The 26,492-nt window shown below is 38.1% G+C and overlaps 1 protein-coding gene across 1 annotated transcript; it reads right to left on the bottom strand.

Annotated features, from left to right (window-relative positions):
• Positions 1-326: 326 nt before the first annotated feature.
• ass1 (argininosuccinate synthase 1) lies at positions 327-25,176 on the bottom strand. The gene is made up of 15 exons (XM_079256278.1): positions 25,095-25,176; positions 23,843-23,965; positions 22,939-23,007; positions 22,266-22,454; positions 20,729-20,785; positions 20,579-20,653; positions 19,697-19,767; positions 19,552-19,582; positions 13,293-13,383; positions 10,172-10,256; positions 8,766-8,830; positions 6,030-6,161; positions 3,872-4,028; positions 876-941; positions 327-769 (listed from the first exon to the last, which is right to left on the bottom strand). The coding sequence occupies exons 2-15, from the start codon at positions 23,942-23,944 to the stop codon at positions 721-723; spliced, it is 1,239 nt and encodes a 412-aa protein (XP_079112404.1). The 5' UTR covers positions 23,945-23,965; positions 25,095-25,176; the 3' UTR covers positions 327-720.
• Between the last annotated feature and the right edge of the window lie 1,316 nt (positions 25,177-26,492).

The raw sequence follows: 26,492 nt of genomic DNA, 5'->3' as shown, positions 1-26,492 counted from the left end.
TATGAGCTCAGAAATCCCTTCATCACTTGCGGTTCAGTGACCACCAGTGAGTCACCATGTTCACTCTAGCCTGTGGCCCTCTCAATCTGCATATTGCAAATTTGATACGGTGTCCTCGAGGTTGGCAAGTACAACCTCAAGAGTTAAACAGGCAGATATTAATAAAAAGGCTGTATGCCAAAGACACAAACTATCATGCACATTCATACTGACAGGATATAATGAACATCACATTAGTGTGTTGCATGCAAACTGATACTTACTCATCTTTTCTTTAATAAAATATTTAAAAAGCAACAGGGAAAACGCAATTCACTCCTTTTATTTCCAGTACTGAACAAGAGAAGCCTTGAATGAAAGGACATTGAGTAAATACATCACTGGGAAACTTGTTTTTAATAAATGTTCATACACAGAATATTTCAGAATACCTGCAAACTTGATTAAAAGTATTTTCCCAGCATCATATGACGAGTCTCATATTTACTTTCTCTACTTTTCACTTTATCACCGGTGCAAGAGTTTAACATTACAAACCTGGTGTGCTTGCTCTATTTATTACTAATTGTTCCATGTATTTATTACTAATATTACTAATACTAATGAAACTGGCACTTGACAATAAGGCAATGGGTAGACAATGGAGGCACAAAGTTTCAATCTGTTACTGTTAAAGACACAGGGGAGAGATAAAGGAGGTGATTCACAACGCAGCTACGATTACTGCTTGGTGGTGGAGAATCCTTGCAGACGGTTATGTTCCCTCAACCTGTAACAGAAAATAAAATGAGAGAAAATAAAGATGAAGGGTAACTGTGTGACTTTAACTGGACTTTTTACAGTTTTTTGTTGAAAATGACTTATGTGGAGCTTACCTGACAGCATTTATCCTGATGAATCCAGAGGCATCACATGGGTCGTAGTCTCCCTGTACGTCCATGCTGGAGTGGAAAGATATCAAGGAAGAAACAACTGAGAACAATCTTTAGATGTGATGTTAGAGGACATCATAGCTCAGCAATAAGTGAGAAGTGAGGGGAGAAATGTTACACAATATCATGGAGAGAAACCCAGAAATGTTTGGCATCGCTGATGTAAACACAGTGACACAAAGACTTTACAACAACTGGGATACCTGGATCACTAATAATCTACTTTTGAAAAATAATGCTCTGATAGATTTTCCTCTGAACACTCTTGTTTGGCACTGCTGGTCTTGAATGATGCAGAATCAATACAAGAGAATGAAAACAGCCTTGCTCATGTACACAAGCTCACAAAAGAAGCACATAACTCATTTAAAAACAACCCCATTATATCAACCCTGAGCTAAACATCAAGTTATCGTAATATGATGTTTGTCTTTCAGTTTACCCATTTTAAAAGTAGTAAATCTATAACTTATGTGAGTCCAATGTTGATGTGTTTCTTTGTGTAAACACCTCTGCTTGGCGTGTGTGACTGTCTCACAAAGAGTGCAGTGTAATTGCAGCAGTTTCTACCTGTAGTGTTTAATACACTTCCTTACGAGTCTTCTCTCCCAATAGACCGCTCGCACTCATTCTTCAAAAGCACTTAGCAAAAGAGGAAATTGCCAACAAATGATAGGATAAACATTATAAAAAGAAAGGCCGACAACTAAATCATCGACTCTCAATACAAGACTCCCTACCCGGCACCTGAACACCATTATGAGTGAATGGCCACAAAGAATATGGCACTTTAGAGTGTGTGTGTGTGTGTGTGTGTGTGTGTGTGTGTGTGTGTGTGTGTGTGTCTAAGCATGGGATTGTGTTTTCCTTTAAGAAACCCTGCAGTCTAATTGAGAGCGAAGCCGGCTGAGAGTGAAGAGGGTGACATTTCTGTCTCAGATGGGTGCGGTGACGGGCTGTAATACCACTGTGTTAATGACGCCGTTTACTGATGCCTGTAGAGAGCCAACAAGATGTCAGCAGGGATTTCATGCCTAATCTGGTCTGTACATGTGTGTGTGATTGCTGCAGGTTTTCATGTAGTGGCAAATGAGAAGTGTATGTGTGAGAGGCTGTTGCCTCCAGGTGTATCAGTTTCAGGTAGATGTATATGTCAGAGTGTAACAAAAACACAGGCCATTAGCACCTGATGAAATGGTCCATTAAGTAGTTGTCTAATGTAGTTCTGAACAGTCTAACTGGTAAATTGGGCTGGTGTATTACAAAGAAATACAGATGGATATTTAAGCATCTTCTTTTTTTCTTTTTCAGATTACTAAAATGGAGAAATCATTAAATCAAGCTTTTATTGACTAATCTAAATGCTTTCTTTTGAATTTAATCTGTGGTTTTACATTACTTTTTTTTTTTTTTTTAAAATCCTGTTAATGAAATTGTTATAAACAATTATATTAGTGCAAATAAAAAAATCTCATCAAATCAAAAACAACAAACAAATAAGAAAACTGTCAGTCATCATTTGAAGGTATAGAAATGTTGGTGGTTGATAACTTCTGTACTTCTGTGCTGGTTTTAATCATTTTTTCACTGTGGTTAAAAAAAAAAAAGTTGATTTTAGTTAAACTCTACATCCTGAGAAGGATCAACCTAACAAATACAGTCAGTTTGAAATAATCAATTAACTTAAAGTGTGTTTTCAGCTGAATTTTTAGAAAAGAATAACAGCATTTAGTGTACATAAATAACCTTGAAAGCACACACAGAAATGCAGCCGATAAGATTTGAAGCAGTTAAGATACTCACATATTACTTTAAAAAAAAAAAAAAAAATCTTTACAATAAATATTAGTTAACTGCATGTCACATTTGATAAAACCTGATGAGCATTTATATTACTTTGCAGTGTACAAATGACAAGTCTCTATGTTAAAGTGTAGTGACTTGAACACAACCAATCACAACTGAATATGAACCTGATGAAGGATTTTTTTCTGTAACCAAATGATGATTTTTTTGCTGTTCTTGGATGCTTTGAATAAACCTCTTCTGAAGAAGCTCTGGGCCCCTATGTCAGCGGTTCCTACAACTCTGACGCTCCAAGACAAAACTCAGACGTGTCTCTGCAATAACAACAAAGGCTCAACGAAAGTCTTTTTCTTTTGGCAGCTGGCTTGTTGAAAGATTGCTGTGTTGTAAATTAACTGTAAAACTGCTGAGTGACTCAACAGCTTGTGTTTCACTGAAAACAATATATTACTCAGAGTCTGAAAACAAACCAAGGAGCTGTAGGAATGTAGCGTGTTTTCTGTTTATCTATTTTCTGCATGTCAGAATAGAAATGCACCTGAGTGGTTTCTTTTTCTGCAGGATTTTATCAATAGATAAGCTAAGCTCAGTGACTAAATGGCTGACTGTGTGAGCCAAGTTTTTGTGTCTCCCTCTTCCTGACCTGCATAACTACCATGACACCATGCCACTTTCTTCTTAAAAGCCCAGTGAAATCACCTCTCTCTCCTCTTGCTGAAAACACCATTAGCTCTCTGACTCAAGGGTACAACCCAAGTGTGTGTGAGACTTAAGTGGAAATGAAGAGCCATATGGAGGGGTTTTCCTTTGGTCAGTGTTGAGCCTGCCCAGAGGGCATCAGAGGTCAGCCTCCTGAACAAACCCACTGTTACCACAGCTAAGAGGCCATAGGGCTGCGGTGGTGGGGTTGGGGTCCAGGGCTGCCCTGAAGGAACCAAGTGTGACACTTCTCTGATGTCTTTGTGAGGCAGGGTCAGTTTAGTATGCTGATGTGGGGTCATCAGGAACCCAGGGAGGCTTACTGGTGTACATGTGGAATCGCTGCACTATGCCCAGAGCAGCTACACACATCTGTCATCTAGCACACACTGTGATCCACTGACACATGGCACAAAATTTTGTTCCCAGTTTACCTGACCAGCTCCTCGTTGTATAGAGACTTGAGTGACTCGCGTCCCAGGATGTAGACTTGACCCTTGAAGACGGACAACTGTACTTTGCCCTCTACATTCTCCTGAGACTTGGCAATGCAGTGTCGTACAAAATCACACTCTGGACTGTACCAGAAACCTGCAACAGAAGCACGGCTGTAAATGCTGTTTTAAAACAACCCAAAGCAACTCATTCTTGCTTCTGTTTTTATTTTTTGTAAACAAAGTTGTAAGACTGTGCTTTCCAGCCTGTGCTGATTGAAACAAAAGAAAACTGTATCCATCGGATGGGAGGAAATATTCAGACAAAAGTGTCAAGTCTAAAAGTATGGCTAAATTCAGGGATTGACATGTTTGTGAGAAAAATGAAGAGTTACTATTAATCAATTGTTTGTAAGAAGGCTACTACTAAATAAATAAATAAATAAATCTGAACTTGTGATAACAAATTCACATATCTACTTCCAATGAACAACAGTGTCTCACACACACCCTACCTTGGTGGGGAGATTTAGCACTACAATCAGTTATGTTCTGCTGTACCGCAGATCCTGTTAGAATTACCAGGAGATTTAACTAAAAACATCCATTTATTTGTACATTTAACTAAAGTCTCTTAAGCACAAACACTGTCACCACATCTGGGATAAAATCCTTTCAAATACTGTCACCAAATGTTCTGACCTAATGTTGTTTATTTAGTCAAACGGCTGGTTTAGTTACTTACTGAAATGACAATATTCGTTTATATAGGCTTGTGTGAAAACTGCAGAATCTAAATGAGCCAGATAGTATTTAATGCTATTTTAACTCATTATAGACTTAAGAGCATAAAGCATCAAGTCAAACACCACACGAACATCAGACTCAGCTCACATGGATGAAGATAGTTCTTCATCTCTCTACATGTTTAAGAATGAAAATGGATTTGGGATTGATTAGATGTGACTCCAGATTTTAAGTTTTCAACTTAACAAAACCTAGTGTAATATATACTAAGAAAAAGTATGTTTCTTTATCATAAATCTTCTGCTTGCAGAGTTTTCGTAGGTCAGTTGGATACCTGCAGCAATATATTTTATGAGACGCATCCATCTGTGCTTTTCTATTCCAGGTGAAGTTCATGCAATTCTTTCTTCTCTCCCATTTTGCTGACCTGAATCATCAGTCTCTGAGACAGATGGGCGAGGGATGTGTCTATATGTTCAGAGGTCAGGCACACCCCACTCGGCAGGGGTCCTCCACTCATCAGCAGCTGACCTCCACCTCATCGTCTGGCTATGTTCAAAGACATAATACTCCCCTGCTTTCATTCCCTCTGAATTGGCACGGAGTGTAGGACATGACAATTGCACACATGCAATGGTCTACTTAAGTAAATTATCACGATTGTATTTAATCTTCATGTAATTTGTGGCCGTATACTTGTCCCTGATGTACAGACCTCAGGTCTAATGATGACAAATAATTATTTTGTTACATAGTCATTTACAGTTTACAATAATGTTAAAATCAACAACAAAAATATTTTATTTAAGATGCTGCAAATGTGTGTTCCTTTTACCTCATGAACATAGTTCACCCAGTACATCTAGGTACTAATTTTGGCAGATTTTATCTGACTAAGCTTATATTTCTTGCTGTATCAGATATTGTGTGCCCTAAATCATAGCATCTTATCTTTTAAAAAGTGGTTTGGGGAAATAGTGCTGTAAACAGATGTAGGGCAGGTGGATTGTTAACATGAGCCACACTACCAGCCGTCTGCAATCTACAGTTATTAATGATTTAAACCCACAATGGGTTTAATCTCTGCCCTCTCTCTGAAGGTAGCACCTTTATGAGTGTGTGGGTGTTTTTCTTCCTGTCTCTGGAGGGTATAACTGAGGCTGCCTAGCAGTAAGTCTGTAATGGCACTGATCCTATTATGTGGCTGAAGGTGCAGACAACTGGGGACTGGGCAGAAGGGAGGATTAAGACACCTGAGCCAGGAAAAGCTCACACACATGTCCAAACATACTCAACATGCAGGGTTGTATGCATGTATGTGGCATGATCACATTTCTTTTATATGAACTAAAAGGAAAATCAAATAAAGATATTTTTTCTACTCAGATATATTTATATTTTAGGAACTTACCATTGTAGACAAGTTCAGAGAACTTGATACCAAGGCCCTGTTTGATCCTTCGAACTTCTTTGTCCATGGTAAAAGTCTCAATGTCTAAATGGGCTTTCAGCAGAACTGTGCCGCCAGGAGTTTCATATATCCCTGACAAATGCAGAAAAATAAGTCAATATTTGCACAAAACAAAACAGCACAAGTTTAAGTAAATTTTCTCCTAGCTGAAAAATCAATAAGATGCAAATCTTCTTCACAGACTTGAGTAACGATCATCTTAATGGAAAATATGTCATATTCTGCTTAATGCTTTTTTTTTTTAGATCCAAATAATAGAAAATTTCAACTCTATCACAATCTGTTTCGCTTTTATCATTTAATTCTTTAGAGACCATTTTCAAGATACAAATCAAGATATGAATCATGCTTGTCTGGGCTAACTGCATCAAACAGTGTGATTAACCATCAGCAATCTGACAGCCAGGCCTTCACAGTTCTCACAAAACACGGACAAGCCTGTCCTGGATAAATGACAGGGTAGGACGCCCCTGCCAGCCTGGAGTCTGGACCAGGTCTCTGCCTACCCTGCAATTTACCCCCTCTGGACAGGGAAGGAGGGGTGATGGAAGAAAAGATGAGGTACATGTCAGGAGAAATGAAGCTGTCACTTAAATGTCAGCTAAAACAAAAAGAGGGCAGAGGAAATGCTACAAGACAGGGTCTGACAACAGAAAAAAAAAAAGAGCTGGATGTCATCAATGACATCCATTTTGGTGAAAGCTGAAATTGTAAAAAGTGAATCGTGTTTCCAGGTTCAATGCATGATTCCTTAAATCTCCTGCCAGTTTGAGTGACAGTATGACAGTCCTACACTTTTGATTTAAACTATGCTGACAAGCTGTCCGACACACAGCTGCCAAAATTCACAATTTATGTAACGCGCTCTTGGCTCAAAAAACTCTTTCATGAGATTTAAGAGATGACAGCAGTTTAATCTGGAAAGCAGTGAAGCTCAAACCTATATGAACCCCCCCCCAACTACTCCAATGATGGTACTGATCTGAAAATGGAGAAGCGCTTGCTTTGTGCTGGCAGGCAAAAACAGAGCTTAGAGATGCTACTAATTGTCTAAAGCTTCAAAAGATTTCCTCCTCAGCTAGAACTGCTCGTGGCCTTTTGGTGTTCCTGGGCAGCAGAGGACACACTGAATCCCCTGCAACACAACATGGCTTATGTGCTTTAAAACACAACTAGCTTAACAGAGAGGAGCACACAATGGAAAGCTATCTGGTTAAGCTCCAACAGTGGCAGTTTAGTTCAGCTTAAAGAAACAAGACCTCAATGGTTTTAGTGATTTTAATCTTTTATACAGTCACTGCAGGTATGCTAACCATGCAGCAGGCCTGCAGGGCTTCAAGACTAGAATCTTAAGCTAATTTCCTTTGACCCTTCAGGCAATATTAGCTCAGTCTAAACAGGCAAAATAAGTAAACAAATACAAACCACCACTGGCTTAAATACCCTAATGGTAAGATGTATCTGTGCTAACTTTAACTGATAAATAAAAATGCAGCAGAAATTATTTTCACAACTCTCCTGGAGTTTCACAGCAGTTGACATGAATCGGACTGTTCATCAACAGATGAAGCCATTTCCGACCGCTTTTGATAGGTGTATCTTTATGGAGGCCATCACCGGTGTGTGAGTCAGAGGTCTGACAGCACTGTGACAGGTGGGAAATCTTAGGCTGGGACACAGGTTGTTGAATGTTTTGTAGCACTGTGACAACATTCTTGACAAACCCTTTCAATCCCCTCCGCCTCCCTGACCCCACACAAATAAATATGACCCAACGCAAAGTATGACATGTCCCTTTTCGATCCCTCCCGTCATCTATTGTGCTAGCACTGCCATTCCAGAGGGGGACAGCATGTTTGCTTGATGGTAGTTATTCAACCACTTGGGCACCTTGTACTCCATCTCTTCCTATTGCTTCTGCAGAGGAAACTGTTTTGATCTTTTGTTCAGTCGAGGGGAGAGAAAAGTGGGCTTCACATTTTCCAATTTCTACCTGCCAAGTTGCGCCATAGCCACTGTCTGCTGGCCAGTCAATTTGCCAATCATAGCACATAGTGTTGTGGGGGAAGAGAAGTCTGTGTGAATCCATGTGAGTGTGTCATGAAAGGCCAGAACAGCACACTGGCCTTGTGTTTTTGATGTGGTAACACATGTTGAGGCCTAACAAAGGAGCTTGTCAAGTTGCTTGTTGATACAAAAGATGAACAGAGGAAAACATCCCTGTGTGTCTGCATTGCAAAGATGCAAATGACTGTGTGTGCATCTACTTTTATCTTCTGCATTCTCTGATATTTATTCTCTGAATGTTTGTGCGTGTGCATAAGCACATTAAAGTAACTTCAGTATCTTGACTCCAGGTAAACCAGCGGAAAACACTTCGCCTGTGGAGAGCGCTTTCATTATCCAACCCACTTTTACAGATGCAGAATAGCGAGTGAGACACTTACGGCGCTCCTGTTAAATAACTGAAAATTGCATAAAAGCCTTGGAAGCTGAAAAGAAGTCTTTTGAAGGGATGTAAAATTGAAATTATAAGCGGTGTCGAGAAAGCAAGAGAGAAAGCCCAAATATATTAAATGTCATTAACTGAGTAAGTGAATAAGCTTTTCAGAGCAATTTGGCACAGAAAATACAATAATTACATAAACAAAATAAACACTAATTTTAAGTCCTTACCTCGAGACTTCATGCCGATGAATCGGTTTTCTACAATGTCAATCCGGCCCACTCCGTGCTTTCCTCTACGAGACAAAGACAGACTGATAGGGCACAATCAAGCACAATTTTCTAATTCAATTAATTGCAGCTCATGCAAATGGCAAAAGCCTGTCAACAACTCCTTGCCGACATGTTTGTAATTCCTGTCCCTGTGTGGCATTTTGGTGTCATGCAAACAGTGCAATGAGCAAGCTGAGATGAGAAAGCTAATGAGAAAGCTGCACGGAGCAGGTGGAAAATGTTTCTCTTGTGCTATGAACAATTACATACATCCCCAGCACAGTCAGTTGCTACTTTAGTGACTTTCTTACAAAACTTTAAGCTTGCAGTAAATGAATAAGAGTGGGAAAATGTTTAAAACATAAATGCACTATTAAACAACCCAGTGTTTTCTTCTTCTGGTTTGGTTACTTATAAAGAGGCAATAAGCAGATATTCATCATTTCTAGATTGAAGGAATAAAAAATAATGCTATGAGAAAAACTCGAGGTCTAAGTAAAACATGATGTCATACATCATCTGTGTTGATCCCCATGCGTGCATTTACCAGCCGGTCCGGCCATGCCGTCACATGAATCGCTGCCTTCTACCTCCCCTTCTACTGCCCACCTCCCCCATATTTTTGAAGAAATGGCAGGCAGCACAATGAAATGTTCACTTGAAGACAACAAGGAGCTCACCTCACCTCTAAAAAAAAAAAAAAAAAACAACCCTTCTTTTGCTGGCAAAGAAGTTAATGAAGAAGGAAAGGGACAGAACCCAGAATAACATTGGTCTTGTATTTTTTAAGTGTAAAGCACTACGACAATTAAAGGGTTTACAATCAGACTTTGAGCCACCCCTTCTCCTGGACAGGTAAGTAACAACATAAATGTTATAAGTGACTTTAAGCTTTTCAACAAACTGGTGACATTGTTTTGCTCCTTGTGTTTGCAATTTGCACATTTGCTTGCAGATGGGGCGAGTTCAGTCATTTTCAAAGCTAATGCTAACCAAAGTTCACTCTTGTGCTGCATTATAGATAAAACTAAGAGCTACATAAGTTACAAAAAAAAAAAAATGACAAGACTTCCCACATTTCTGGTTTCTGGCTTTCAGCACCATATCAGAACATGGCCTAAAATCTGAATTATCAATGCTTAGAGTTGGGACTAATAACTAGTCATCTGACCCAACAATGACTGCTGGTTGTAGTCTGCCCCACAGAAAATAAAAGTCAGACGTTAATAGAAGTTTCTCCAACATTTAAGGAGCTTCAGCCACTCTTGGACATCTAAAAATATTATTCATGAAAAGTATAAAAACAATATTTTTTCAAATAGATACATTATGCAAAGAAGAATAATCTACATAAAAGTACTTACCCTATCTCATTAAGATATGAGAAAATTTCCAGTGGTGTCTCTTTGGATTTTCCCTCCTTCTCATTGATCACTTTGACAGGCACTCCTAAACAAATAAAATGTTAATTACAAAACTGATAATTAACAAAAGCTCATGGATATGTGTCACTAATACAGATTTATGGCTAATTCTATATCATAAATAAATGAATATGGACATTGTCTTATTAATTTCCCGAAAAAGAAAATATCTGATTCTTCTGCTTTGACACAAGAAGGCCAGCAGAGCTTATAAATTATAATTTAAATCATCTTTGAAATGCTCTAAAACAAATAACAGATTAGTCATTGCTCTTTGAAAAGAAGAATACTCAAGATTTTTTTTGTCGTCAAGGATATACTACAAAGTACATGAAAAATACTGTAAAATCAAGGTTTTTCACAACACAATGGAAAATTTACATTTCAACCAACTTAAAATGATAAAAATCTTTACAGAAGGAAATCTTTACAAAAGCTAATAAATTCAAAGGTCCTCCTCAATTGAAAGCTGTGAAATTGTGGGCAGACCTTTACATAATTTAATTACACACACACAGCTCTGTTACGATTCCTCTTTTTAATGCTGAGATTTTTTTTATTTTTTTACCATTAAGTGGTTGTGTGCTCACATGCATGTGCACCACCTGCAAGTCCATCACCCATCTTCCTATCACCATGTCTCTAACACACTGAGAATTTTTTTCTTTAGAGACACCCACACTCACTCTGCACACTTCCTCTCCAAAGCCACTTAAACCAAGTGCACATCAATAACTGTCACAGACCTGCTTATTCATGGCCTTCAATAAGCGTCGCTGGCCAAAGGTGGAGGCGAGGAAACAAACAGACGTGTGAAAAGAGATGAAACACTGCAAAAGGGGCAAATGAGAGGAAATCTTCTGCACTCTTCATCCATGTAGTGTCGAGCTCTATATGTACTTCAGCGTGTTTGCAGCTGTCAGTCAAACAGTTTTGAAGAAAACTGCAGCACTTCTAGTCGCCTCTCAGCCAGCGTTTACAAAGCTCCAACACAAATGGCATGTGAAGGACTTGACTAATTTTTGTAGACAAGGGCTTTGTTGATGGTCTATTTTCATATCACTGGAATCATAATGGCTCCCATGGAAGAAGAAAAAGTACCTCTCAGAGCAGGAGAGGGCAGTATGCAGTTCTTCTTTAAAACTTCACCCCTCCCAGAAATCTAATAATTAAGATTAAAAGTTCCAATAAATTAACAGAGTGTCTGAACGTGGGAGTTTATGGGCTGGCCTTTCGTCCCTGCGCTCTCTTTTTCCTCGTTGTGCTTATGTTGCAGGTTCTATCATTCACCCAGGGGTCTTTCTTTACTCATGATCCTTTTCTTCACTTTTCTGCACCCTAACAGTGCAAACAATAGAAGTGCAGACACAGTTGTAGGAAAAATTACTGCTTTACATTTTTCCTCTCTGTCGCTTTTTCCTTCTCACTTCCTTGGCATGACAGGAGGGAGGGATAAAAAAAAATTTTTTCTTAAAAAAGGGAGAGGAATGGGGAATAGAGCGTTTGACGGGGGTAAAGGTTCCTGTTGTTAAATATTCTTTTTTAATCAGTGAGAAAACTTTGGTGAGAAAAGCAGGGATGAAAAGGTGGGAGGGGGAATGAAATGAAACATTCTTGTGCTGATCTTGTGCTCAGAGGGAGGAGTAGGCTTGGGCCTTTGTGTGGACAACTAAAACAGCTTTTGTCATAGGGTGCTCAATAAAGGGGCAGAGAATATGTGTGAAAATGGAGCGCAGGGCCACTAAGAACCCGCAAAACCAGTCTAGGCTTTACTAGTGCATCACCGCTTTACAAAAGCACATCTCCTCTTCAACTGAACTGACACCATCCAACTTTTTTTCAGTTAACATTTTCTTTGGGAAGCTGGTAAAGTGAGAACTGGCCACCATTTTGTTGCAAACACATGCTGACAAGTGCAAAGCATTACTTGCATTTATAAATTATATATTTTCATTTTACTCAGATGGCAGTGGTTGCAAATATTCCCACCACAAATTCTGCTCAACTTTTGAACTTCCTTTAAATTACTATTAGAGTTCATAAAACTGCCCATCAAGCTTTTGTGATCAGAGGAGTTAGTGTCTCACACCCCATTGATGTTGTTGCACTTCAGCCTCCCTTGGTGACCAAGATGAAGGGACATCTGTGCCATTTGCCCCGGGCCTGGATGTGTCTTGCCATTTTCTCTTTGCACAAACATGTGACACGTTCTGCTATTCAGTCCAAACACTTGCGGCAACATATCTAATGAGTATTTCTTTGGCCCCTCAGGGCCTGATGTAATAGCTGGAGTTAATGCTTCCGGCTTGTGTGTGTGCCCCCAGGCCAAACATGGTGGCTTTGGACCAAGTAACTGTGAGGGGTTAAAGATAAAGCTGGGTGGCCAGAAGTGGTGATAAAGTACAATGAGTCAGCTTTGAAGGTACTTTGGATGTGATGGTCATTTTTGTTAAGTAATAAGAGGTGTGGACTTGAGGGGGATGATGACGGAGACTGGTCTCCCTTTCTTACCATTACAAAACCATATCCAGAGAAAATATAGGAACTGTGTGACTTGTTAACAGAAGGAGAAAATAAGAAAATCAGATATGTTAATTACTTAAACTATTCTTAATCAAATTTTTTTTTCATCTTGCCATGTTCATGGATCATTTTAACCCACTGACATGATTTTTTTTTTTTTTCTGAGCCCATAAATTGATTTTCAATACACTGTCATGTCCTGTTTCAATGCAGCACCATCTTAGGGCTTCAAAAGTCATGGTTATCAAATATTGGTTGATATAATTTGAGAATAGAGGTTTTCTCATTTTACAATCTTCTTTAGTGAGTAAAAGAGACAGAGTGACACAAACATATTGATTTGTGGAGTCATTCGACAAATACAGAAGATAAACATAAATAATAAAAATGAAATAAAATCAAGTGACATCAGGTAAGATTTAAAAAGAAAAGTATGATGTTTCTCCAACTAAATTCCCATCCAGAAATCTGAAGGTTAAAAGAGAAACACAGACTGACTTATCAATCAATATGAGACACCTCCAGCAAGCAGACAAACCATTTCTGAACTCTATCTCCAGCATGTCGGGGGCATTGGGAGAATCTTCTGGGTTTTTGGTCATCAGGTAAAGATCAGCAGGAGCATGACTCTGAAAAGATAAACAAAACCAGACACTTATTCTCTCTATTTCACACTTTTTATTTCTTCTGAACAACTAGGACCTTCTGTGAGATCTCATCAAATGAAAAGTGCTGCGACTATTGTCCGAGGAGATGAGGGACAACTCAAGATGTGGCAGGTAAAAGGACAGGGAGAATGATGCGTGAAAAAGAAGAAAACGGAGGAGGACATTGAGTTGAGTGAAGACAAAATCAATGTACCGTTTGTCTCCTCTATTTTGTTTTCATTTTCTCTGTGAGGCCCTTCACCACAGGGGGATGCAGGGAAAAAGCAGGATGAAGTCACAAAGTGTAAAGAGGAAAATAAAAGAAATAAATGACTTTTATCCGCAAAACCTATGAACACTTGAAGAAACAATAATAAAAAAAGATACTATAGCAGAAGTTCCACAATTTATATTTATAAATTTTATAACTCTTCTCGCCTCTTCTTGTCTTCCAGTTTTAATTTTCTGAGTGACATTTTTGGTCAAATGAAAAATGTTTCTAAATGGACAACAAACAATAAAACCTTAAACCAAAATGCACTAAAGTTTTTGTGGGTGACAGACATTTGTCGTTTTTCCAGTTGGTGGGAGCTGGGAGTGATTTCAGTAAGTCATGGTTGGGACCTAAAGGAGCGTGGCGGTCTGACAGGTCCACCCACTGATGTGCCCCTGCAGTAATTACACACTATTAGGACGAGACGATGGCCAATGTCTCCTGAGCTGAGTCAAATTGCAGGGGGTACTATGCAAAATAACTACTGGGTGCATTTAAATGGAAAGCTTTACCAGACTCTAAATCATCATACAATAACTAATCGGCATCTGCTCGCTGCCTGTCAGCGAGGAGAAAACGAGCAGCGCAATCACTTCCTTCCTTTTAACTAAACACCAAAATTGACTGGAGAAGGCGCCCATCTCCCTTTCCTTTATTTTCTGCCTCAGTGCCCTGAAAGATGCCAAATGAAAGCGAACAGGAGAGGGACAAAATTACTACTCTAAAAAGCTTTTTGATGCAGGGAAGAGATTCTTCGGCTAGGTTTTTCAACCTTTACATAAAACCTGCTTTTGCATACTGGAGCTACTGGTCAAAAGAACATTTGTAGGTGGTGGTTAGTTTTTGTTTATTACATTTATAAAGATCAGGTTAAGAATTAAATTTAAGTTTCTAGTTTTGAGTTAACTGAGTTCAAAACTGTCATTTTTACCCTATCTATGAGCACTTGAAGAGGCCATAAAAACAACTAATCAATTTAAAACACAGTCTTGAAATGTGCACAAACTACGCTTGAAAACAAATACATGCTCCAATGAGGAGAATTCAAACTTATATCCTACTGGATACAAAGAAAACAAATAAATATATGGGAATGGGGCTGTTTTCAGTGAGCAGGAGGTCAATGCATTTCAATTCAAACCCCCTGCAGGTGGACCTGTCCCAAAGCCGTTGCCCTGAAATAGAGGAAAAGGTAAAGATGGAGAAGGCGGGGTGCTGGGGGGTATTGATGAGAAATGGGGCGTGAAGCGCACCATCATGTAGTGTGGAGCAGCTCCTTTGGCAGTCTTTGCTTCTGCGATATTGTTGTGCTAAACGTGCCCCATACAGCAAAAGAGAAGGCTGACGCATGAACTTAAAGCAAGTAAATTTCAATCTTTCCACTTATTAGTTGCCTCATTGGTTTTCAATCAAAGCCAAAAGAGCCAAAGAAAAAAAAAAAGGCAGAGGTAGCAGGAGGGAAGAGGGGTAGGAGGAGGAAAGAGTGGGAGATGGCAAAAACATCTTTGGCCCACCGGATTGGAAATGATGCTTAAATCACCATGTTTCAAGTCTCTCCATCTTATTAAAATGCAAACATGACAAAACTGAGCCAAGAATAAAACAATACACAAGTGGTGTACTGGACAGATATTTATATTTTTAACACCCCAGATGTTTCTGTGAAAGTTAGTGTTGGCTTTATTTAATGAAAACAACAGGGAAAGCTGTGGTGATGGTGAAATGGACACGGAGAGCACTTGCTAAGTATTACAGGTCAAGCCTGAGGGCAGAGAGGGCACATGACAAGCTCTGACCTCTTTGCTTCAAAGCACGTCTACACACACCTACAAGCCCACTTCCTTCGCCTACAGGCAGCTCTCTTACCATCCATCTTTCCAGCAAGCCAAGCGACCAGCAGCTAACAAGTTTTCATTTCCTTTAGATGAGCTGAAGTTTGCCGTTTCCCTCCCTTACCTATGGTCAACACGAGCAATGGCCCATCACCTCCCTGATCAAAGAACTAAGTGGGCTCAGGGAAACTCGCTGACAGAGGCTATAATTAAGACTGAGGTGATGCATTCATGACTTGGGACAAGTGTTAGGCTGCCCATGAGTTAAGGAATGAAGAGGCAGTCAAGAGACAGGAAACAAGAGGATGTGGATATCTGACATGCTGTTTATCGAATTGGAGGAGTACTACTGCATAAATATCAAAGAGAGAGTTTAATTTGAACTAGCACAGGTATTAAAACAGTTACGTTTGAATAAATGAAAAATCTAAATCCTGTAAAACAAACTAATAAAAACACATTCTTATATCAATAAAACTACAACCTTGGTGTAGTAATCTGGTTGGTTGCATCAAAAACATGATTAGAGATGCTGAAGTTGCCGCAAATGCATTTCTTCTCATGGGTTAATTCTCCCAGATGGAGCTGAGTAAATAAAACTCTCCAGACTATTGTGGTAATAGGAACAACGTTTGGGGTTATCAGGAAGGATGCAGTGTTAATCACAGAGTAACCTGAACTCTTGTGACTCTTATCTGCAGGAAAACATATGAGCGACCATTCGGACATTTCCTAATCTGACTGTGTTGAGCAAAGAAGGACCATTGTATCACAGGAGGGGGAGCTGGTGCATTTGTATAGCTGAGGTCTGGCCTCAGCCTTTAGGGCTGTAACTGGAGGAGAGAGAGGATGAACACGGAGGAGATACTCCGAATAAGGTGGTCTCTCTTTCAGATGCCTTTTTAGATAAATCAGGATGGTTTAACATTTTTAAAGAGAAAGTTGAGTTGACTTGTTAAATTTTGATTTCAGCAAATAATTTAAACCCTATTTTATGTAGAAAATATTTTAAAGAATATAATGTTTTGTTGTAACATAAAACATTGAAACAGAGCTATGTTAGGTGTTTGTTTATAGTTAAAGCTAAATCTGTACTTATTATCAGCAATAAAGGAAAAACGGTTTAATTAATAAAGAGACATTTCCATTAATTAGATTTGTTGACAACCAACATGCATCCTGGAAAGACTTTCAGAAGTAATGATCAAAAAATGGTGAAAAATGTTCGGATTTAAACCTCAATAACCTGAGGTCCCCTAACTGGGGACATTGGGAGCAAATACTGCCAAACTATACCAAAAAGGTCTTTTTGTAGACCTTACCCAAACTGTCTGTACACAAACTTTTCTCATTTTGTTTTGCTTTACTTTAGAATTGGCCTTTGTAGAGAAAATATTCAGATATTTTATGAGGATTTTGTAAAGGTTTAGAGCTACAGCTACATTGATTTAAAAAATTATACTAATCCTGAAAGTGTTTTTTGTCTTTTAGGCGAGCAATTTTGCTGTGTGCCATCATAATTTATTCCTTACGAGTAAAACACACAAAAACTATACAAAACAATACAACACATATACTGATAATTGCACATCTGAATAAACCTCCCTTTATTATGACTACAAAAGTATCCAAATAGACCTTGTGGTCGCAGATATATTAATTTCATTATAAGCATGCAATTTTTGAGGAGAACACTCTGGAGAAATCTCTGCAAGTATTTAGTACAAACCAATTGATATTCTGAAAGGTAAAAATCTTTGGACTCCTAGACTGCGTTGCATGAAAAGGTAGACAGAATGGTGAGGTGCAAATGACTGCGTGGGTTCAGAACCACTTTTAAAACCCACTGTGAACAATTTGTTGCTGCAATCACAGATACAAATGAAGACTTGCAGAAAATAAATTTAAAAAAAACAAAAAAACAGGTGGTTTCTCTGGACTGAAGTGCATTCAAGGTGGACAGAAGTAAAGTGGAAAAAAGCCCTGTGTCCTACCAATCAAAATTTTAAATTCTGATCAACCCTTTTATATAGCAATTGCAAAGAATTTTAGATTCATGTTGATGGACTGCATTTTTTTTTATGTAGGGTTGTGAAGCACCATGAATCCTGAAGGACATATACAAGTTGTGTGCAGCCACAAAGATGGCAGCTTTGACAGGGAATGTCATTCCTTTTTCAATCACATAACACTAATCCATATTTGGCACATTTTATATCTACATCATGGATCAGTATCAAGAAATGGTCAATAGGTTCACCACCTGGTCTGTTTGCCACATAGACCTGCAAACAAACCACATGCAACCAGTTTCATCAGCTTCTAAACAGACTGAGGCAATGCTATAAAGTGGCAAACATTTTCTTATAATAACTCTTGAAACTGAGAGAGTAGTTCTGAAAACAAAATAAATGTGTTTGACATGTTGCCTGCCTGACATTTTCATCTACTGTATAATGTTGAAAAGTAAATACTGTTTGAAAATCAGTGTATTCTGATTAATCAACATCAAAATATTTTGCCCCACCTTCATTTAAAAAAAACAAAACAAAAATAATGATGAAATTGTCAACACATTCATACTAAACCTACTTAATAAACACACTTGAAAGATGAAACATCAAATCAACCGAGACAAGAAACCAGGAGTGTAAATTACTAAATTATTAAACCTCTTTTTAGAGCTCTAAATATAATTCTGTGCACTGGGTAATTTATTCAAATCCCTTTACCACTTCAGACCTCTGGACCATAAATATTTCATTGTGTTTAATGCCTTTAATCGATTCAATATTGGAGTAAATGGTTCAACACAAAAACCCTGAATGAAATCAGTTACGCAATACTATCATCATACATCGCTATGCTATTGAGCTGGTTTGTCTCATTCTTTTCAAGACATTTCTCCACAGGACGACCACTAAAGAGGCAGTGAAGGGGTGGGAAAGGGATGGAGAGACCGAGTAAAAGACAGAGGTCTGAGAGTTACAGTGGCTCTGCCCCGGCACCTCCTCTCCAGCAGCGAGGGACCCCTTCTTTTTATGACACCCTGTGCATTGGGGACTCATCTGTCTGGCACACTGTCTTTGTACTTTACTGTTACTCGTGACATTTTGGTGTCACGGTGTCACGGTGAAGTGGGTCCCCTCCCACGTTGCAGCCTGCGGCAGTGCAACCAGTGGAACAATGAGGACTCGAGGAGTTGGGGCTGGAACTCAGGAGGCCCCAGCTGGGCGCAACGCCCTAACCCTTCCCCCTCCCTGGCTCCCATGAAATCGGGAATTAGTCGAAGCGTTGCTGACGACAAGTCAGTGTCTGTGTGTCCCAGCCTCTTCCCAGGCCCGACGAGGACCCGGGGTGAGAAGACACAGAGACACAGACATATCGACCAAGGGATGGGAGCGCTGGAGGTCACTTGGGGCAACCTGTATGTATTGCACTGACCTCAGATCCCAGCAAAGATCTAACTCATGTCTCACCAATGGTACTGTGAGAGAGGGAGTCAAGCTTATCTCAGTGAGGCTGGCATGTGTCAGGAGAAAGGAGAAATGTTTTGATGCTGTCACTACCAATATATTACATTTAACTTAATTATAGAATTTATATATATATATATATATATATATATATATATATATATATATGTATGTATACATTAATCTCAACTTGTCCTTTTCACTATTTTACTGGCTCACGATGCAGTAGGACAACAACTTTTAAGAGCAAGTTATGGTGCGCACAGGTCTCGAGATGCACTCCTATATATGTTTATCATTTTCATTTTCCCTGGTTTCACTTTTTAAAAAAAAAAATTTTATAAAAAGAAAAAAATATGACAACTACCACTGTCAGTGAAGAGTACTTAAATGTAATTAACAAAGATATTTGTGCTTAACAAAAAGTATATTTAGCAAAATGGGAATGGATTCAATTTAACAATAAGTACATTATAACTCACACTCGTAACTGAAAAAACGAAATGTGAAAAAATAATGGTCAAAAGGGCTCATTTTTTTGTGCACACTCACAAATTCAGAGACCTACCTTGGGATTCTCCAGGATGCCAGACTCATAGCTGCAAACACAAAACATTTCAGGAATTACAGTCTTTTTTATTTCTAAATGAAAAAATAAATAAATAAAAATTAATTAGAAACATAGTAGGGCACATTATGTCAGTTATTCCTACCTTATGTGCATCAGATTTGCATCCATGCTCCAGGGTGCTCGAGGAGTGACAGGCACTGGTATGCCATGTTTCTTTAATGTGACAGAGAAAGCAGCTGATAAGTTACAAACCTTCTGTCTGAAAATAATAGCAGCTTAAGGTTTCAAGTGAAATCTTAACCATTCATGAGAAAGTTTTGTACACAAGGAACAGAAAAAACTACTTCAGGCAGATGGTTTTTGACATGCTGTGTAACCATAATGCATCTATTTTTTCCACACTACTTTCATCCTCTACAATGAAAACAGTAAAAACAACCAACAAAACATTTTGATATCTTAAAAAAATGTCAACATCTCAGTGTTTTAAGATTGCATTATTTCACACACTCCAAACTTTTGCAGGAAGAAACTGTTAATAAAAAATACATCATGATCACCCTCTAGTGGGAAAAGTTGGTTGGGATCAGGTGCAACAATATGAAAAATTAAACAAGAATTGTGTGTGAGATCAAAGAAATCTAAACCATTCAACGGTAATATGATGTTACTTTCTGCACCCTCACTTTCTACATGACAAAATGTTTTGTAGGAAGTAAGGTTGATCTTACAGTGAATAATTATGGTAACACAGGAGACAGAGGAGACATACAGAGGAGAAATACACCTGAAAATTTCTCCCAAATATGGATACAGTATTTTCTGTTATTATGCATTCCTGCAGGAGTGCAAACATTTCATCAATTCATGCATAAGTGGCAAAATGATTAAAAAAAAAAAAAAAAACAGTTTTAAATTGCCGGTTGTCATTTTAAGAAATATTTGTCAAAATTGAATAATTTTGTTCATCAATTAATAAACAATGACATGACTGTAAGTGAACCTACAAACTTAAAAGGGTTACCTGTGCATATTCCATCAGATCTGTTCTCCCCTTGAAGCGATTATAAAACTCAGGGATTCTCCATGGTGCGATGATCTTAACAACACAAAGACAGCAACATTACTTTACATCACAAATCATTTCCTCCATATAACAATTCCACAAACTAACCTTGACTTTAGGGTACAGTGCGTAGCATGTGAGCTCAAAGCGAATCTGGTCATTTCCCTGAGAGGTGCGAAAAGAAGTTCATTAGTATTTTTCTTTATTACCAGAGGTGTAGATTAATCGTACTTTTAATCAACATTTTTTTAATTGATCAGTTTCACACAAATCACCTCAATTGAACAACTAATAGTCTAAATGCCAAATGTATCTGTAGTGATACAACTAAAAGTATAGCAATCACAACTTTACTGAAATAAGCTTTACATCAAAATTACATCAGTTATCAAAATGTCAGCATTGGTGTTTATCTTTTAATTCATTTTGTCAAATAATTCAACTCTAGAGATTAGTAGAATTGAGAAACAATATTTCTGTTGTGACATGACAAGACAAAATATTTCTGAATTATTTTGCCCATAAATGGGCTCATCATTGATGACATCAAAATAAAAATATTTTTAAAAATGGGGTTGTGATACCTTTATTTTCTTAATGACATTTATCAAAACAAACTTAAATATGAGAAATGTCCAGATGGGAAAGTTTCTTCAGTGTTGCTCAGACTTTATTATGTGGTGTTTGTCTCCATCTACAGGCAACGAGTGAACACTGCATACCTACTTAAAACTTAGATTTAAATCTGATACATACTACATAAAGTAGCTCTGTCATCAAAGGTGGCAATTCCTGGTCCAGAGAGTAAAAGTCCTGCCATGTTTTTGGATCTACCTGTACATTTAGAACAGGTGTTTTCACTAACAGGCTCATTTTCCTGGCAAATAAACTCTGCTCATTAAATTCAGTTTGGTGACTGGTCGGAACAGCTGCCAGACAGGACTTTTACTTTCTGAACCAGGAAATTGCCACCTCTCTCTGTAATATACTATAACAATGGCTCAAATGACACTATGAAAAACTTAATAAATATAGGCTAAAAAAACAAAAATAAATAAAAAATAAAAAATAAAAAATTAACTGCTGGCCACAAAGCATTATTGCATTATTGCCTGCATCTGCAGCTCTCAGTAACAAGAGATCCATAAACAAGTATAAGCTCAGCGTTTAGCTGTCCAGCCCACATCTTCGAAGCTTAGATTTGCTTTAACATTCTTTCCACTGTCAAAAATAAACTTTCAATCACAACAAACAGTGATCATCAGCATTTTTCTTTTTTTTTTTTTTATTGCTTAGTCCAATTTATGGCCGTGGGGACTCTAGAGCCTATTCCAGCAACAAGTAAGCGGGAGGCAGGACAGGTTGCCCGTCCATCACAAGGTCGTGATCGTCAGCAACAAAGCTTATATTACAATTCTCCACAAGCGCAGTTTATGACTAATTATCAGACACTGATAAACAGTTTGACAGCAATTTTCATCCCTGCAAACATGTGGGCTAAATACAGCGATTTTGTTATGGACTATGTGTCTAGAAAAGGCAGTTTGGAAAGGCCAAGTAGACGGGGAATATGGCATGTATGTTAGACTTCGGTTCAGAAAACTGTCCCCTTACATCATTGCCATGTTTCTTGTGTCACATGTACCTTTCCAGTAGCTCCATGAGAGACAAACTGGGCTCCCTCCTTGCGGGCTATCTCAACCTGACGACGGGCAATACAGGGCCTTGCTATTGCAGTGCCCAATAGATACCGGTCTTCATAGACTGCATTAGCTTGGACTGCAGGCCAGATGAAATCCTCAACAAATTCTGTGCGCAGATCCTCAATAAAAACCTACCCAGAAACAGAAACACAGAGAACAGACTGTTGTGTAATGTACAGGATATGATTAAATCAATAATTGGATCTTACTTTCAAGAGATATATTTAATCATTTATGATAGGTTTCCCTTTAAGGAAAAAAAATTACCCTCAAACAGACTTTGTCATATGAATGTAAGAATCATTCAACACAAGTACAGGATTAAAAGAATAACCATAGAACTGGACAAGAGCTTTTAGGCAGTTTTTCAAATCAGTTTTCCTTTTTCACAAGTAATTTAACTGCTTTTGGTGGAAAGACCAACATCAAATACCAGTAAATAAATAAATAAGCAAACAAACAAACATATAAATAAATTCAGGGATAGATGTTCTCACCAATTTCAATTTGGCATTTTCTAGCAATAATGTAACTGAAAAATGATCACTGCTTAAGTATGATCTTATACTAAAGATTTTTATGTGCATCAAAGAGTCATATTTGAACATCTCTCACCTTCTTTGCACCGAGACTTTCTGCTTTTTTGCGGGCTGCTTCAAAATCTTCATCCTGTCCAATATTGGCCTAGAATGACACAATTTATTGCACATCAAAGGATTAACATTTGCAACATAAACTATTTCAACATAAGACAACATGTGTGCTGGAGCTTTGGTTGAAAAGTGTGTTGAATGCGTTGATCCACAGTTTTGCATGAGCAAAATGTAATTTTGACTCATAATTCTGAGTATGTCTGCAGCATTGATGTGATAGGCTTGTGCTATAAAGAGGTCGTCAGATCTCTTGAGCCAAGCAAAGGACAATTTTTTGTGAAAACTAATCCTATAAACAAGATTTTTTTAATTTGGTCATTTTGATGATTTTGATATCTTTTCTATTAAATATGGTAAGCAGAATCTATGCGGATGCCACAAAACCTGTAAATTAAACAAACACATTCAGCACATCAGAACAAAAACCTCATGATTAATTACACATTTCTGTAACTTTTTCCTCCAATTTTCTAAAGAACAAACACCATTTGAAGACTGCCCCTCATGATCCACAGTGGTCAAGTGACCATCACCCACCCTCCCCCATAGCGAGCCACAAAATCCCTGAATGAAGTTCAACAAGACAATCTGCTTGCCTTGCAGTTCCCAATTCCCCCAGAGCAAAACGTAAATCCAGCTAGACGTAAACTGGGATTATCAAGACAAATCCTGTGATGAGAGTAGCCTACAGTAGTTTTGACAGTGTTTTTGGACGGGGGCTACGTGTTGAACTATTACATGTTTGTATGCCAAATCACATAAGCTGAAGCCAGCAAACTGTAAAACTTCAGAAATACTTGACATGGAAAAGCAGCTGGTTGACAGCTAAGCCACCTGTTGTGCACACATTTGTCCTGAAACTTTACCAAGTATGTGATGACATCGTAGCCCTGTTCCTTGAGCCACACCAGTATGCAGGATGTATCCAGTCCACCGCTGTAGGCCAGAACCACGGTTCCTTTAGACATGGTGATCGCTTTCAGCTTCAACTGAAAGAAAAGTAAACGACAAAAGCAGAGTCACTTCCATCAGTTGTTTTTAGACTCTGTATAGAGCAAATGTCAATATATAACTCAAGTGTGGAACACAACTTCCACTAATGTTTAATTAACTTTGGCAATGATTTTTTGAGTGAATAACTGCATTACATATTACATTTTTTTTTTTTTTTTAAATTATTAAATCAAACAAATTCCAATATTTTTTGTGCACAAACATGTCAGAATAGATTTAATTTCATTAACAAAACTATTAACTACAAAAGTTATAATGAGTAGGGGGTAATGCTAAAATGGAATAGCAACCACTTTTTACAAACAAACTCATTCTCATTTGTTGATGTCTCCATTTGCATCTCCAAATTCTAATGTCAACTCTACCCTCCTAATGGGCCATGCTTGGCATGTGTGCTGTCCATTAATTAACTACTTAATCTGAACCAATTAATGTAATAATGCATGGCTGGATTAAGAAAATTGCTATAGGCATTTCAAAACAAGCTGATTAATCTTAAATACAAATAAGAGGATATTTTTGTCTACTTTATGAGTTAAATATATTCAACTTTGATGTAAAACTTTTAAAAAGTTTAGATGTCAGAGAATATTGCACAATTAACTTTTGGAGTAGCTTCCTTCTCTAGTTTTATTTGCTTGAAATTTTGGTAGCTTTTTCACTGTACATTAATTAACAAAGTCACACAATTATCAAAGCTTTCTCCACCTTTTATTTAAGCAGCAATTGTTGAAGAGAAATATGACATTTCCGCATGCTTCCCTCAAATCCATAACGATACACATTTGTGAGTGTGCGTCATTTTGGAAAAATATCTTCTTTTAAAAAGACAAACAGACACAAAAAATCCCTGTCCTGAAAGAGACTTTGGCGACAGAGAACAGCCTGAAATGCAGAGCAAGTTGCGTCAAAATGTTCATTTATTACCCAAATTCAAAAACAGCTGGCTTTATTCCAGTTTAAACTGGCTGCATTTTTTCCGTGTTTGGGCAACAGCAACTAAAGCTATGACTCATGATAATTACCTGTGAAAATCGGCTGTCCCCATCTAAAACAACATCTTACATTGACGTTTAGTCAGGTGAGGGTAAATTTTTTACTCACAAATGAAGTATTAAGCTTCCTTGGTTCTGTTGAGGACGAGTAGAAGCCGATGAGCAGCAGCAGTGTTGCGTTCACTGTCTGTATGATTGTCGTCTGCTTCACGTTGCGTCAGCTACAACACTCACGTCGTGTTCATGACGTCACACGGAGCTGCGTGCAGCAGCAACGATTCATTCGTTCGAACCTTTCATCTTTCTTGCAGACTTACAAAATGATGAAGGACATCTTCTGATTTATGAAGACTTTCTTAGACCGAAAGGTTTCCCTGTTTCCTAAGAAGAATTCAAGTTCAATTAATGAAAAGCAACGTTAGGAGAAGACAACAGGTTGAACCTTGTTTATTTATAGATGTAATAGATTTTACTAGTAGTCACTGCAACAACCAACATATTAGCAACCACTTCAACAAACTACAGAAAATAACTCCGAGAGATAAATTTGTTTGGTCTGCTTTCATATCGCATATAAACTGGAATGTTGCCTGTCTCCTCCAATATAAATATCCAATCTCAAACAAAGCAAAAGAAACGCAATATAAAATACTACACCATATTTACCCAACAAATAACTATTTGGCAAAGTTTGTAAACACTGATAAGAAATGTCACTTTTGCAACAATAAAGAAGAAAGAATACAACACCTTTTTAAAAAAAAAAAAAAAAAAAGTCATTACACCACAGGATTCTGGAAACAAAGAGAGAATTATATTGCATTTAAGGCCAATCTTACTCTACATCTGGGAGCCAAACATATTTTTCTATATTATGAAAATAAATCACCAAATATTTTATATATAGTTGACCTATAATTCCTATTGCTAAATTCTATATTCATAAAGCTAAATTCTCTAAATCAGTTTCTTCCTTTGTTAAATTTCAGATTGTATTCAAGAAATTCAATAGTCTATGGAATTAATAGAAGATAAGAAATGCCTCTGATGCAGGAATACAGTAAAGACTTTTCTTAAAGAATTGTAGTCATTCAGCCAACATATAAGATGCTTTGAAATGTATTCATTTTATAGGTGCCTTATCAGTATTTTACTTTTCTTAATGGGGATCCAGCACGCTGGGGGCCCTGCCTGTTTGGTCTGGGGGCTGTTGTCATGATGACCGCTGCTGTTTGGGTGGCGCAGGGTCCACCACTGCTGCTTCACGGCTGCGGGGTGGCCCCGTTGCTGCCTGGGAGTTGTGCGGTTGCTGTGGCAACGGCCCCTATGAGCATGCGGGGGACTGGCTCCTGGTGTGGCTGGATCCCGAGGTATTGTCTCCTCAAATCAGCACCAAGTCAGAATTTTTATCACTTACTTAATGTTTTTAGTTGTTTTATTAACCAGAATTCAGTTAAAGAGACAGTATTCAGGGAATGATGTTTTTCGGGGAATGTGGGTGGGTTCT

This window comes from Telmatherina bonti (assembly GCF_933228915.1).
Source record: "Telmatherina bonti genome assembly, chromosome: 17".
Classification (NCBI taxonomy): Eukaryota; Metazoa; Chordata; class Actinopteri; order Atheriniformes; family Telmatherinidae; genus Telmatherina; species Telmatherina bonti.
Note: the sequence above shows the minus strand (reverse complement) of the source record. Positions and strands in the feature narration are given on the sequence as shown.

What these genes read in the sequence shown, in the direction of transcription:
- ass1 (XM_079256278.1), bottom strand. Translation starts at nt 23,944, where the DNA reads ATGTCTAAAGGAACCGTGGTTCTGGCCTACAGCGGTGGACTGGATACA. An exon ending in ACGATGTCATCACATACTTG is followed by an intron (nt 23,008 to 23,842) that starts GTAAAGTTTCAG and finishes GTGTCATTCTAG; the next exon opens with GCCAATATTGGACAGGATGA. An exon ending in TCATATCTTAATGAGATAGG is followed by an intron (nt 8,831 to 10,171) that starts GTAAGTACTTTT and finishes TTTGTCTCGTAG; the next exon opens with AGGAAAGCACGGAGTGGGCC.